A 13,904-nucleotide genomic window follows, 5' to 3' on the forward strand; every position below is an offset into this window, starting at 1 on the left:
TCCAGCCTGAAATATCTTAGCATTATGTTCTGCTGCACATCATTTCAAACATATTCAGGTCCTTCACCTTTATTGATCTGCCATCTATCTTTGTCTAGCAATTTACCTTTCAAGAAATTCTTTAATCACCACTGGGCTTATCAAGTATATTTCAACATTTGTTTGCGAAACAGGCCTGTCGAACCTTGCAGTAACGTTAAAGTAATACCTGGTCAAACAATTTGAAATTTAACATTCTAATATTGTTAGCAATTGACAATCTGTTGCAAGGTTGCAAAGTATGCTCTGTCTACACATAGGAAAAGATATATATGCAATTCATTTTTTGACCACTTTTATTTTTGTTTGCAGGACAGTGAGGTTATTATCAATGACAAAAAGACTGATGTTTCAGAAACATTTTGGAATCCTACCTCAGACATAAGACAACGTCGTTTAAACAGGTGTACAGTTCAGTTTGATGAGCAAGGAGACTTTGAATCTGAAAGGTAAGTGCCTAATAAGTTACGTTTTTACGGCAATATAATTATTCATCAAAGTACCTAAAGTGTCTTTAGTATGGGGTAAATGATACCAAATCAGCACTCAGTGACGTTTTGAAGAAGAAAAAAAACTTTTTTGATGCCTTTGCCGACGAGGAACATGCCAGCAGTGAGGCAAAGTGCAAAGCCTACTTCCCTGGGGAGAATAATGACGTCAACGAGCATCAGTCATTGTGGACAGCAGAAAAGAGGAAACAAATACTGCAAAAAACAAAAAGGTGTGACAACCACCACGCCTTGGCAAAGTGAAATTGAAAAATAAGCAAGCATTGGCAAGTGTAAATAGAATTGGTGACAAACAAGCATTGGCAGTGACAAACATAGGCAACAAGTAAGGGGGAAACATCCTTTACAACGCAACTGTTACTCCAACCAACCATTACGACGCAACTTTTACAACGCAAGTCATTACAACGACTTGCGCTGGGGGGCGCTCCAGGATAGGGAATAGGTTAATTTACTATCCAACACCTTCCCTACTATCCACGGGGACTGGAGTTGGAAAAGTAAATTAAACCATTCACTATCCAGCGTCCCCCAACGCAAGTCGTTGTAACGACTTGCGTTGTAAAAGTTGCGTCGTAATGGCATGCGTTGTAACCGCATGCGTTGTAACGACGTACCTCCCATGTAAGGTGCATGAAAGTTTCGAGGAGATACAAGAGACAATGTTAATGCCACCTGTGCTACTAAAACCACCACCCAAATTATTACAGAAGCGAGTCCTCGGAGCTCCAATAACTGATTTAGATGATATTGAGGTCTGTGAGGTCTATTGCGTGATGACAGCGATGAGGAGGAAGAGACAGATGGTATGCACATACTGTACATTGTTGTGGATGAGCAATATTCCACTAATCAACCAAGACATGGTCAAGAAGAAATGTAAGACAGGTTGATACAAGTGTATTGTCAAATGTTTAGGTCATTACAGAATATGGTGGCTGATATTTACAATAAGCTGAAAAGGCAGTTGTAACAGAGGGAAAAGGATAATAATGCAACACCTAAGATAACAATTTTACAGCAGGTAAAATGTCAAAAGAAGTAGCACCATTCTATGAATGAGATTCTGGAGGAGAAAATACCGGATTAGGTTGATGATGATCAGGAGAATCAATTGGATTCATCCTTCAATAGCATAGTCGACGATGATAAGGATACTGTAAGCTGCCCAGAGACTCTAAAGAATGATTCAGAATGGAATGAGTTCAATTCACTTAAGGATGCTAGTCCAGAAACCATTACAATTATTTTAGCCCAGGATGACATAGGCAGATTTAATTCCCTAATAAAAAAAGTTTTGGAACTTTTTAGTGTGACGGTTTCTGTGGCATAGAAATCGTGTTTTTTGTTTCATTTTAGAGAGAAACGCACAAAGGCACAAGGTCAATACCCATATTAGAGCACCAGTGGGAAGGTTGATTGATGATGCTGAATCCGCCGACTGCACCAATAAATCTTTCAAAGATTGAGAGGAAGTACAAAGTCACAGAAGACGCAGCGGGGTGCATTTTAAATCACATTCGCACTGAGTCAGTCATATCATCAGCAGAGCGCAGGTTGAGAAATCAGTAATCGCCATGCACTGCACCTACAGGTAAAGAAGGTAGGAAATAGGATTACACGGGAAAAATAATACTTTCTTGTCTTAAAGACAAGCACTGGGCTGGACATTGAGTCTGAATCTGTGGGTTGACTTTTGAGTTCTGACATCACCCCCAGCATTTTCAACCTCCGAACTTGTGACTGCTCGCCCTTGCTACTCTAAGAGTCCAGTGTGGAAAAGGTTTCCCAGTTTGCAGAGCCATAGTTTAATGGATCCCTCAGGCATACTACCTCAAACACCCGGGTTCAAGCCCAGTAGCTCCTGTCTTCCCCTGTGACCACCCCCACTGCCTGATCGAGGTCCGACAGTTACTGCTTTTGACTACTGCTATGTTAGTATTGACGACTGACTGTTCGCAGTCTGATCTGGGGAAATGAAACAAGCATGTGAATCTATGAAAGATAGCAAAGCTGGAGAAATGTAGTTACAGGTAGGTATCTCCTTTGCCCAAGAGCAGCAACACTGTGACAGCTGGCTCTGTGCAGGAAGAGCTCAGTCACCAAAACAGGAGATACTTCTGCACGAACACATGTAAATCAACACAACTGAAGACTGCAAGGAAATCAAGTGTCATGCTACATCTTGACCAGGATCACTCAAATAATGAGGTCCAAAACAGAACACAGAAAACGCAGTACACAAGACACAATACAAGCCTTTACATTTTTCATAAATTGAATATTTGATTCAGTTGACATATGCTTAGTTAAATTGTAGTCATGCCTGTTTCTTATAAAAACTAGAATTAAGACCATTTTGGCATGCAACTATTTGTGCATAGCCCTGCAAAGCAACACCGTCATCCTGCAAAGCAGATTGTGCACCTAATATAAGTGGCAGAATACAATCACCAACTCTTCAAGCATAGAGATAAAGATTAAACCAGGCCTATAGAAGCAAAAACTCTTCCCAAAACACACAATTCAGTTGACATATGCTTAGTTAAATTGTAGTCATGCCTGTTTCTTATAAAAACTAGAATTAAGACCATTTTGGCATGCAACTATTTGTGCATAGCCCTGCAAAGCAACACCATGTCATCCTGCAAAGCAGATTGTGCACCTAATATAAGTGGCAGAATACAATCACCAACTCTTCAAGCATAGAGATAAAGATTAAACCAGGCCTATAGAAGCAAAAACTCTTCCCAAAACACACAAAATAGAGTAGACCGGTAAAACGAAGAAAGAAAGGGAACTTGATTTGACGTATTGAAGCATCAACCCTCCAGTGCAGTGGCTGCCACCGAGAAATAAACTGGACTGCTGGGTATTACAGTATTAATTTCCTCAGCAAAGGTTAGGAGCAAGGCATGAGTCAGGGGTGGACCCCTGTTGGATGGGATCCACTCACTAATTTGAGAGGGGGTATGCTGCCTCCTCTTAGGCAAAGGAATAATTAAAGGTGTCCCTTTTAGTGTGAAACTTATTACTGGTGCGGTCTTTCATAATAGCACATTTGTTTTCATAATGCGTGCCTTTTCAGGCACGGTGCTAACAAAGCCTTATCACAGGGGTGGCTGTTTTTGCAGCTAGGGCTGTGGCCACCAACACCCCTGCAGCCTCTCGGTGTCCAAGAGATCGGGATTCTTAAAATGTTCCCTTTTTTCAGGAGAACGTTCATGGGTGTTAGAGATAGGAGCTGTTGGACTTGACTGGTTGACTTGTTCTATCAATACTGTTAGACTTGGCTTTCTCAGTAGGTTTACCCACAGACTTTTTGCTTTTTGGCCTCCTATTTGTGACCCTGTTTTTGTTGGTTATAGGACTCTGGGCACTTTACCTCTGCTATTCAGTGCTAAAGTGCATATGTTCTCCTAGTAAATTGTATTATGGATTGGTGTTTCCATGATTGGCATATTTGATTTACTGGTAAGTCCCTAGTAAAGTGGACTGAGAGTGCCTGGGCCTGAAACTCAAATGCTGCTAGTGGGCCTGCAGCACTGATTGTGCCACCCACTCGAGCACCTTTAAAGGCTTCTCATGCCTTCTACTGCAGGTTTGGTGTGCAGTTGTGACTGCCATGTCGACTTAGCCACTTGCCAAGTGTGACCTTCCCTTTTATTACATGTTAAGGTAGACCCAAGGTACCCCTGTGGGCAGGGTACAGTGTTGGTGAAATGTAGGACATGTACTGGTGTGTTTGACATGTCCTGATAGTGAAATGGTGTATTTCATTTTTCACTATGGAAAGGCTATCTGTCCTATAGGATAGAATGGGAGATACTTTGTAACATCGTACAAGTATAACTTCCCACTGGCACAAGATAGAGAAATGGAGTTTAGTATGCCTAAACTCAGAATGTAAAAATGCATATTTACGTTAAGATGATTTTTATGTTGTGTGTTTGAAAATGCCACTTTTAGAAAGTGGGTATGTTCTTAATTAGCATTCCTGTGTACCTCTGCTGAGTTGTGGATTGACTCTGGTTTTGGAGTTACAGGGGCTGTGGATGAGCAGTCACTGTAGACAGCCACTGGGGGAGTTGAGGTGTGTCCTGCCTTTCCTGGGTGAGCCAGGGCTGGGCTGAATTGACCGGGTCTGCAGTCAGAGTAGCGGGAGGAGTTTCAGTAGCACTTGAAAAGGCCTGGTCTGCATTTAGAGTGGTGGGAGGAGATTTCCCTTGCATCTGAATAGGCGCTGTATCCCTTGCACAATGATGTCTCCACCTCGTGCAGGGCAAGCTGGACCAGAGAGAACAGAACTGGTTTGGGTTGAGCACAGACACTCTCTGCCCGAAAGAACAACGAGAAACTGAGTATAAATATTGGGGCCCAGGCCCCAGAACTTTAGATTACTGCTGAACTAAGGAACCTGCCAGGAAGAAGTGCTGGCTGGAATAGCTGTCAGGAGGAACTGCCACTTTGCTGAGTGCTCTTCTGTGTTTGCATGCTGCTTGCTGCTTCTGTCTTGGGCAGGGAAAGGACCGAATTGTACTTTCATCATCCTACTGTTAGAGTTTTCTCCATGGGCTTGAAGTAGAGCTTGCCTCCTGTTGGAAGCCTCAGTGAGATAAAAGACTTCAGAGAACTCACTCGGATCAAGCAACCTATCAAAAAGAAAAGCTGGAAGAACTGCTAGGAGCAGTACTGTCCTTTTGCTGGGTTGGGCTGCAGATGCTGCTCCTGCCTTGGACAGTGAAAGGACTGGACTGAACTTTCTTCACTTGTCGCCGAGTATCTCCAAGGGCTTGAAATAGAGCTTGCCTCCTATTCACGAAGTCTCTGGACAGCAAAGACATCACTTGCCTCAGACTACTGCCTCTGAGACTGTGGGGTTTATTATTTTTTTTTCCAACAAATTTTATTGAGTTTTATCATGCAAGTCATCATTACAATACATCCTAATTAAATCGGATCATAGAGGGTACGACAAACGTAATTACACATGGCAACGGAATTTACAGACCCTGCACAGGTCCCTTATGTCTAAACATACTTCTCGCCCCGAAGGAGTCCCCCAGCTCGGAGCAATACATGTTACATAAAGTACAGTCGCTAAGTGCAAGCCCTTGCGTTGAGGGCCTCGCCTCTCTCTAATCTCTACTGAAGCTACCAACTACTGAGAATGTGGGGTTTAGTTGCCACAGAAGCGGAAAGCAGCCGACACTGTCACCAACACCGCTGCTGGCTCGGTGTCCTTAAGGCACCGCCACACTTTGCACCACAACCCTAGTCTCACCAATGGCGACGACCTCCTCCTCCACCAAGCCTCTGCTTGCACCATGACCTGTGGGCACCGCACTCCGCACTGCCTCACTTCATTCTACCGCTCTAGTCTCAACAATGACGTTGCTGCACGCTGACCTCGACACTCAAGACCGCCCGTGGTTTAGGGGCACTGCTCGTAAGTCACACGATTCACCACCCCGTCCCACACCACCGTCTGAGCCGACTGAAGCCAGCTACCATCAACCGGCACTGCAGCTTGCAACATGACCTGTCCATACCGCAATGAGCACCACAGCCCTGGTCTCACCGATGCCGCTGGATGACCGTCACCGAACCACTTCCTGCACTGTGACTTGAGGGCACCGCACGCTGCACCGCTACACTTCACATCTTAACCTCGACGGTTGCCACAACCCGCCCGCACTAACGTGGTTCGCCAGAACAAAAGGTACTTTTTATGAGTCTGCTGAAACTACCGCCGGTTCGCACTGAGGCAGTCGGTCGGAACTGTTGGGTTCTATTGTTTTTAGCACCACAGTAGCCCTGGACAGAGCTACAGGCTTTAGGGAACTGCATTTTAAAGTAATTCTTGAAAAGTACATATTTTTGACTCCTGTGTGTTGGTCTTTTATCATTTTGGTCTTGTTTGCACAGATAAATATTGGTTATATTTTTCTAAAACTGGTGTGGTGTCATTTTGTAGTGTTTTCACTGTGTTACTGTTGGTTATGAGCAAATGCTTCACACACTGCCTCTGATATAAGCCTCACTGCTCGTGCCAAGCTACCAAGGGGGTGAGCAGGGTTTATTTCAGTAGTGTATCCACCTTATCCTGACTAGGATGAAGGGTCTCTACTTGGACAGGTTAACAACCTGCCCACTAGAGACTCCTTTTTCTAACAATTATCCTTCCCATCTCTTTCTTACCATTTCATCTTGCAAAGTTACTACAGATCAACATTACTCTACTAGAGCATCCCACTTGCAGTATGACTAGCACACGCCAGCTCTTGTGTGCTACTTCCTATGTGGGGAGCCCTGTATCATCCCATGTCAGAGCCGCTTGTGCAGTGGATGATGCAGGAGACTGAAAAGGCTTGTACCTGTCTGAAGCTCGCTCTGGGTGTGCACAGCTCTATGCCCGCACCATCAGATAGATCCGGCGTTTCTGGACTTATCGAGTCCAGAAGCACGTGTCATTCCGATGCTGGAATTCCACTCGTTATCACTCTTGGTTGAAATTCCTCAACTCGTAATGAAGGCCTTATAGCTTGGCAGAAAAAGTGCAAGGTTCCCTCCTTCCCAGAATGCAGTAAATCATGCAGCAGTTGTACAAACACCCTTTTCTCGCAGAATAGGTACATTATGCCAGCAGCAAAAATGGATTTCCTTTCTCACAGAAGGCATCCACGTTGCTGTTCGTTTTGCTGCAGAGCAGGTCTTGCACAGCAGCCTCACTGCAAGCTTCTGTTGATTACAGAAAACGCACACACAGCAGTGTCATTAGGTTACACATGGTGTTTAGTTCACTCATACATGGAGGTAGATGAATGAGTGAGTGTGTGATGGCTGCAGCTACTTTCACTCAAATGTCATTGCAGCTTTCACTCTGGCGTGCAAGTTTCCATTGGTCACAGAAAATGTACTCTTTTTCATTCTCTTACGCTTCTGGTTTCATTTACCCTGTTGTCAGAGGGGTTTAGGTTCTCTAATGCAAGTCCTGCTGTCAAATGCCGGTAACTCCTGCCGGTGGCATAACCTGGTGTTCATGCTGATGTCACTTAATGCAACACTTGATTTATTATATTGTGCCAGTACTGCTGCTGCTTCTCTTGAAATCTGCTGTCCCTTCGTGTGGTTCCTGCCAGACCTGCAGCATTGTGCCTCTCGCGCACACTGCAGTCATTCCCTACACTCACACACCGAGGCTTGGTTGGAGTGTGCAAACACCAGTGTGTGGGTGGCAGTGCACTACGTAAAGCTTAAGAGGTCAACCTAACTTCAAGGATGCAGAAACAATGATTTCATTTGGCAACCTCCGTTATTGCATATATGGCAATCAATAGAATGGGACTGGTAGTGGGTCTCTGATGATGGGCCCTCCGAGCAGCGGAAAGCTCTGCACAGTCCCTAGATAGTCGATGATACCGTCCGTCTTCCTACACAGGAGCAGCCAGAGTCTGAGGGAGCAAGAGATGCCCACAGGTGGGTCTTAAAAGAGATGAGCCCTGTCTGAGATGTCAGAGTCCATAGAGGGGGGTTCTTCAGGTTTGTGTCCATGTGCGTGCATGCATCCCCGGGTCTCCCTCTGGCTGTTATCCCCATGCGCCTCATTCTAATTCTGCAGCAATGTCTCACACAATAGACACTCATCATAACAACTGTATTTTTAGATGGCTTCTGCTTGACAAAAATCCAAGAACCTGCCAATGTAATACATCTTAAAATAAACTGCTAGCTGTTCATAGTGATGCATGTTTCAGGTCGATGCAGGGTATGAAATGAAAGCCTCGTGGTTGTGCCAGGATATTAGTTCAGAGTGCATTATGGAAGTAGCCAGAAAATCTGAAAGAAACAGGTTAGTATTAGATTCCTTACCTTAGAATATCCCCAGGCGTCAGTCTGGATCCGGAAACTTTTGCGTAGCAGTACCCCTGCGCGTCGGTAGGCGTCGTCTGCAGGCGTCCCCTGCGGCTCCGCGTCCGTCGTCGGCGTCGTGCGCCGTGATGACGTCGCTGGAGTATATAGACGCCGCCTCCGCGCGCTGACGTCAGTTCTTCTTTTTTCCGCGCCAGTTAGCGCAGATCCGAGAAGTGCAGTACTCCGGTCTTTTGACCAAAGTTTTTGAATCTTTAATAATTGTTACGGTGCCGGTAGGATGCCCGGTTTTAAGAACTGTGACGGTTGTGACCGCACCATGTCGGTCACGGATCATCACCGACTCTGCCTCCGGTGTCTGGGCCCCGACCACGCCGTGGACGACTGTGTCGATTGCCGGGCCCTGACGAGTAAAGCTAGGCGGGAGCGGTCCCGCAAGCTACTCGAACTGCGGGTGTCGGACCCACGTCGAGAGCGGTCCCGGTCCGGCCGGAGGTCGAGGGAGCGGTCGAGGGAGCGGTCGCAGAGCCATCACGAGCGCTCCCGAAGTCGTCACCATTCCTCTGGTTCCTCAGGTAGGAGACACAAGAAGTCGGGGCGTCGTCATCGTACCCCCGACTCCCCCCGACGCGCGCGCGATGCGGCCGGGGGTTCGGGTGGCCCCACCCCCGCGGCTCCGCGTGAGCCTGCTCCATACCCTGCGGTCCCTGGGCAAGGCGCGTCGCGTGAGGAGATAGAGGAGTTCCTTATGGCCATGAGGGCACTGTCTCCTCCGATGGGCCTACGGCGCCTTCGGGCCCTGTGCTCCCGTCCGGGGGTCCTAGCGGTTCGGGTGTTCCTGCCTCGACGCCGTCGGGTGCTCCGGCTCCGACGCCGCCGACGGCTCCGACCCCGGCGCCGCAGGGACCCTCAGGGTCGACGCCGGCTGGTCTACCGGCCTCTCCGGCGCCGATTCCATCGGGGTTGCCCCCGACGCCGCCCCCGCGCGGCGCCGGTGCTCCGGGGCCGGCTCCGGGCGGCGCCGTCCCCGTGACCTCTCCGACTCCGGACGCGGAGTCGGACTGGCGTCGCCCGACGCCGAGTCCGACGCCGATGGGGCCTGTGGACCCCGAGGAGCCGGTCTACATTGTTGACTCCGAATATGGGGAAGATGTAGAATACGGAGAGGTTTGGGAGGGGTCTGAGGACCCTCTGTCACGTGAGTGTCAGTACAATGTGGACTGGACAGGTGATTTGGGTGACGCCAGTGGTCTGGACGACTCTCCTAACCCTGGTTTTGTCTCGCCTCCTACTGTGGCTTCGGAGGCTGGGGCTGCTTATTCAGTGGTGTTGATGAGGGCTGCCAAGGCCTTACACCTTGAGCTCCCCGTCGCGGTCGTGAGGCCTAACATCCTCACTGAGGTCTTCAAACCGCAGTCATGCCGACGGGAGCCTCTGCTGCCGTTCAACGAAGCCTTGACAGACGTTCTTTTGGGCACGTGGTCCAGGCCCGCTTCAGGTTCGCCTGTTGATAGGAACGTGGCCAGACGCCACCGTCCGTGTCCGGACGACCCCAAGTTCCTGTCCACCCATCCCACCCCTGAGAGTCTGGTGATCCAGGCCTCGACCTCTCAGACCGCATTCCCGTCGGCCCCGCCCGACCGGGAATCCAAGAGGTACGACCAATATGGAAAGAAGGTCTTCTCGTCCCTGAGTCTGGGACTGCGGTCTTGCAACCCGCATGCCTCTTGGGGCGCTACACCCACTCTCTGTGGGATACGGTCGCGGAGTTGCTGCCAGAATGCCCGCAGGAGGTACGGGCAAAGCTCGGCAAGGCTATGATTGAAGGCCGAGATGCAGCAAGATACTCCATCAGGTGTGGTCTTGATACGACCGACTCGCTGGGCAGAGCGATGTCCACGACGGTGGCGATTCGTCGCCACGCCTGGCTGAGATCCGCCAACTTTTCGGCAGATGTCCAAAATACTTTGATGGACATGCCGTTCGATGGCAGTCGCCTGTTTGGCGACAAGGCGGACCACGCGCTGGAGCGCTTCAAGGACTCCAGGGTCACGGCCAAGTCCTTGGGTCTCTCGACCCAGCGCCAGCAAACGGGTTCGTTTCGCTCCTTTCGTGGCCACGGAAGGGGCGGTCCCACACGTGCTGCCAGCCACGCACCGCAGAACACTTCTCAACGCGGTGGCGGCCGTGGATTCCGCCGTGGAGGCAGTCGGGGACAACGGCGAGGTCAGACCACACCTCCCCCCGCAGCATCAGCCTCCAAATCCTCCTAGTCCGTGCTTTCAGGCCCATGTGACGCCAGTGGGTGGCAGGGTTCGCCATCACCACTCCCGCTGGCGCTCTATCACATCGGACAGGTGGGTGCTGCAGCTCGTCCGAAGGGGCTACTCCCTCCCCTTCGAGACCTCTCCTCCAGCCATGCCACCGCAGAACCACCGTGTGTCGGGGGGACCACTTGACACTTCTGCAGGAGGAAGTTACGGCCCTCTTGGCCAAGGGGGCCATCGAGCGCGTTCCTGGGCCAGAAGTAGGGCGTGGTTGCTATTCCCACTACTTTCTGGTACCCAAGAAGGACAAGGGGGGCCTCCGTCCTATCTTGGATCTATGGAACGTCAACGGCTTCCTCCGGAAGGAGAAGTTCAAGATGTTGACTTTGGCTCAGGTCTTGGCTGCTCTAGACCCGCAAGACTGGATGGTGGCGTTGGACTTGCAGGATGCGTATTTTCACATCCTGGCGTTACCTGCGGTTCACGGTAGGCCACGAGCACTTTCAGTTTATCGTGCTCCCATTCGGCCTTACCAGCGCCCCACGGGTGTTCACGAAAGTGATGGCGGTGGTCGCAGCTCATCTGCGCCGGTTAGGGGTTTCAGTCTTCCCCTACCTCGACGACTGGTTGTTGAAGGCGAGCTCGCCCCAGACAGTCGTCCACCACCTTCAGATGACGGCAGACCTCCTGCACGAGCTGGGGTTTTCCATCAATGTGCCGAAATCACACCTGTGTCCCTCTCAAAAGCTCCTTTTCATCGGAGCGGTTCTCGACTCGGCGCAGTTTCGGGTTTATCCTCCGGAACGGCGGATCCAGGATATACAGGCTTTGATTCCCATCTTTCAGCCGTTATCCCGGGTTTCGGTCAGGTTGACGCTGCGGCTGCTGGGGCTGATAGCTTCCTGCATCCTTCTGGTGCATCACGCCCGGTGGCCGATGCGGGCTCTGCAGTGGGACCTGAAGTTTCAGTGGGCCCAGCATCAAGGCAACCTATCCGACCATGTTCTGATCTCGGAGGGCACTGCGAGCCAGTTGCAGTGGTGGCTTACGGACCGCGATTGGGTCAGAGGCAGATGCCTCTCCCTTCCCCAACCGGAGCACGTGGTTGTGACGGACGCGTCCCTCCAGGGCTGGGGAGGCCACTTGGGAGAGGCGGAGATCAGAGGTATCTGGTCTCCGGCGGAATCCCGGCTCCACATCAACATGTTGGAGCTGCGGGCGATTCGCCTAGCACTGAAGGCATTCCTCCCCTTTGTCAACGGGAGTGTAGTGCAGGTGTTCACGGACAACACCACCGCCATGTGGTACTGCAACAAGCAGGGCGGAGTGGGGTCGTGGACCCTTTGCCAGGAGGCTCTGCGTCTCTGGCAATGGCTGGAACGTCAGGGCGTGACTCTGACGGTTCACACCTGGCAGGTTCTCTGAACGCCAGGGCGGACGAACTCAGCCGTCGGTGCTCGGTGGATCACGAATGGCGTCTGAACTCGGACGTGGCGAAAGGCCTCTTTCTGCAATGGGGAGAGCCTTGGTTAGATCTATTCGCCACAGAAGAGAACGCGCAATGTCATCAGTTCTGCGCGTTGGAGTTTCCAAGACGGCACTCGCTCAGCGACGCCTTTCGGCGCGAGTGGAGCTGCGGTCTGTTGTACGCCTTTCCGCCTATACCACTTCTGCCCAGAGTGCTGAAGAAGATCAGGCGCGACCGGGCCCAAGTTATCCTTGTGGCTCCGGACTGGGCTCGAAGGTACTGGTATCCCGAGCTACTCAGCATGTCAGTCGGTCCCTCGATCCGCCTGCCCCTTCGGGAGGACCTTCTGTCGCAGCAGCAGGGGACGGTCCTCCACCCGAACCTGTCCAGTCTCCACCTCCATGCGTGGAGATTGAGCGGCGACAGTTGAGGCCATTTGACTTGCCTCCTGAGGTTTGTGATGTGATTCTGGCAGCCAGGCGTCCCTCCACAAAGTCGGTATACGCCTGCCGGTGGAACAGATTTGTGGCATGGTGCACAGCAAAGGCTGTGGACCCTCTCTCTGCCCCTCTTTCCGAGGTTCTCCTCTTTCTTCTCTCTCTTGCCCAGCAGGGCTCTGCTCTGGGCACTATCAAGGGCTACCTTTCTGCCCTTTCGGCCTTTCTAAGGCTGCCTGATCAACCTTCTTTGTTCAAGTCCCCTATTGTAACGAGATTCTTGAAGGGCATCACGCACATGTATCCACCTGTTCCGTTCGTGATGCCTCAGTGGGACTTGAACCTGGTTCTGACCTTCTTGATGTGCGCTCCCTTTGAGCCACTTCATTCCTGTCCTCTCCGTCTCCTGACTTTAAAGACGGCCTTCCTGGTTGCCATCACCTCTGCCAGGAGAGTGAGTGAGCTCCAGGCTCTTTCTGTCAAACCTCCTTTCATGTCCATTCATCCAGACAAGGTGGTTCTGAGAAGTAGACCTTCTTTCCTGCCCAAAGTAGTATCTGCTTTTCACATCGGGCAGTCCATCACCTTACCCTCCTTCTTCCCGCCTCCGCATCCTTCAAAGGATGAAGAGCGGCTCCATCGTCTGGACCCAAAACGTGCGCTTTCATTTTATATGGATCGCACACGCCAGTTCCGGGTGGATGACCAACTGTTTGTTGGCTACGTGGGTGCGAAGAAGGGACGGGCGGTACATAAACGGACCATCTCTCGGTGGGTCGTTCTGTGCATCAAAGCGTGCTACTCTTTGGCTCGGAAGGAGCCTCCTGTTGGGCTGAGGGCCCATTCCACTCGGGCCACGGCGGCTACTACTGCCCTAGGCCGGGGAGTCCCTTTGCAGGACATTTGCCAGGCGGCTACGTGGGCCTCGCTGCACACCTTTGCGAGGCACTACTGCCTGGACAGTCAAGTCCGGAGGGACGGCTTCTTTGGCCGTTCGGTTCTCCAGGACTTTCTGGTGTAGGATTGTATTGGTTCGCAGACCCACCACCGGGGTTGGTATTGCTGGGGTATCTATTCTAAGGTAAGGAATCTAATACTAACCTGTTTCTTTCAGATGAACAAGTTACTTACCTTCGGTAACGATATATCTGTAAGAAACAGTAGTTAGTATTAGATTCCTTACCGCCCCGCCCATCCTCCCCGTTCTGCGAACTGATACCTAGGGTTAAGGACATCCCTTTCAGGGCCCTAGTTTCAAATGGCACCAGTGTTGGTTCTCACATGGCTCTGCGTGTTCTGGCGCGGAAAAGCT

At 50.6% G+C, this 13,904-nt stretch overlaps 1 protein-coding gene across 6 annotated transcripts in view; it reads left to right on the forward strand.

Annotated features, from left to right (window-relative positions):
- OSBPL8 (oxysterol binding protein like 8) overlaps positions 1-13,904 on the forward strand; it is a 1,077,846-nt gene that overhangs the window by 1,003,189 nt on the left and 60,753 nt on the right. For all 6 annotated transcript variants that reach the window (XM_078678323.1, XM_078678342.1, XM_078678332.1 and 3 more), the window contains one exon: positions 352-488. In XM_078678323.1, coding sequence (XP_078534449.1) covers positions 352-488 — 137 coding nt within the window. The remainder of the gene's footprint in view (positions 1-351; positions 489-13,904) is intronic.

This window comes from Lissotriton helveticus, chromosome 1_1 (assembly GCF_964261635.1).
Source record: "Lissotriton helveticus chromosome 1_1, aLisHel1.1, whole genome shotgun sequence".
NCBI classification, from domain to species: Eukaryota; Metazoa; Chordata; class Amphibia; order Caudata; family Salamandridae; genus Lissotriton; species Lissotriton helveticus.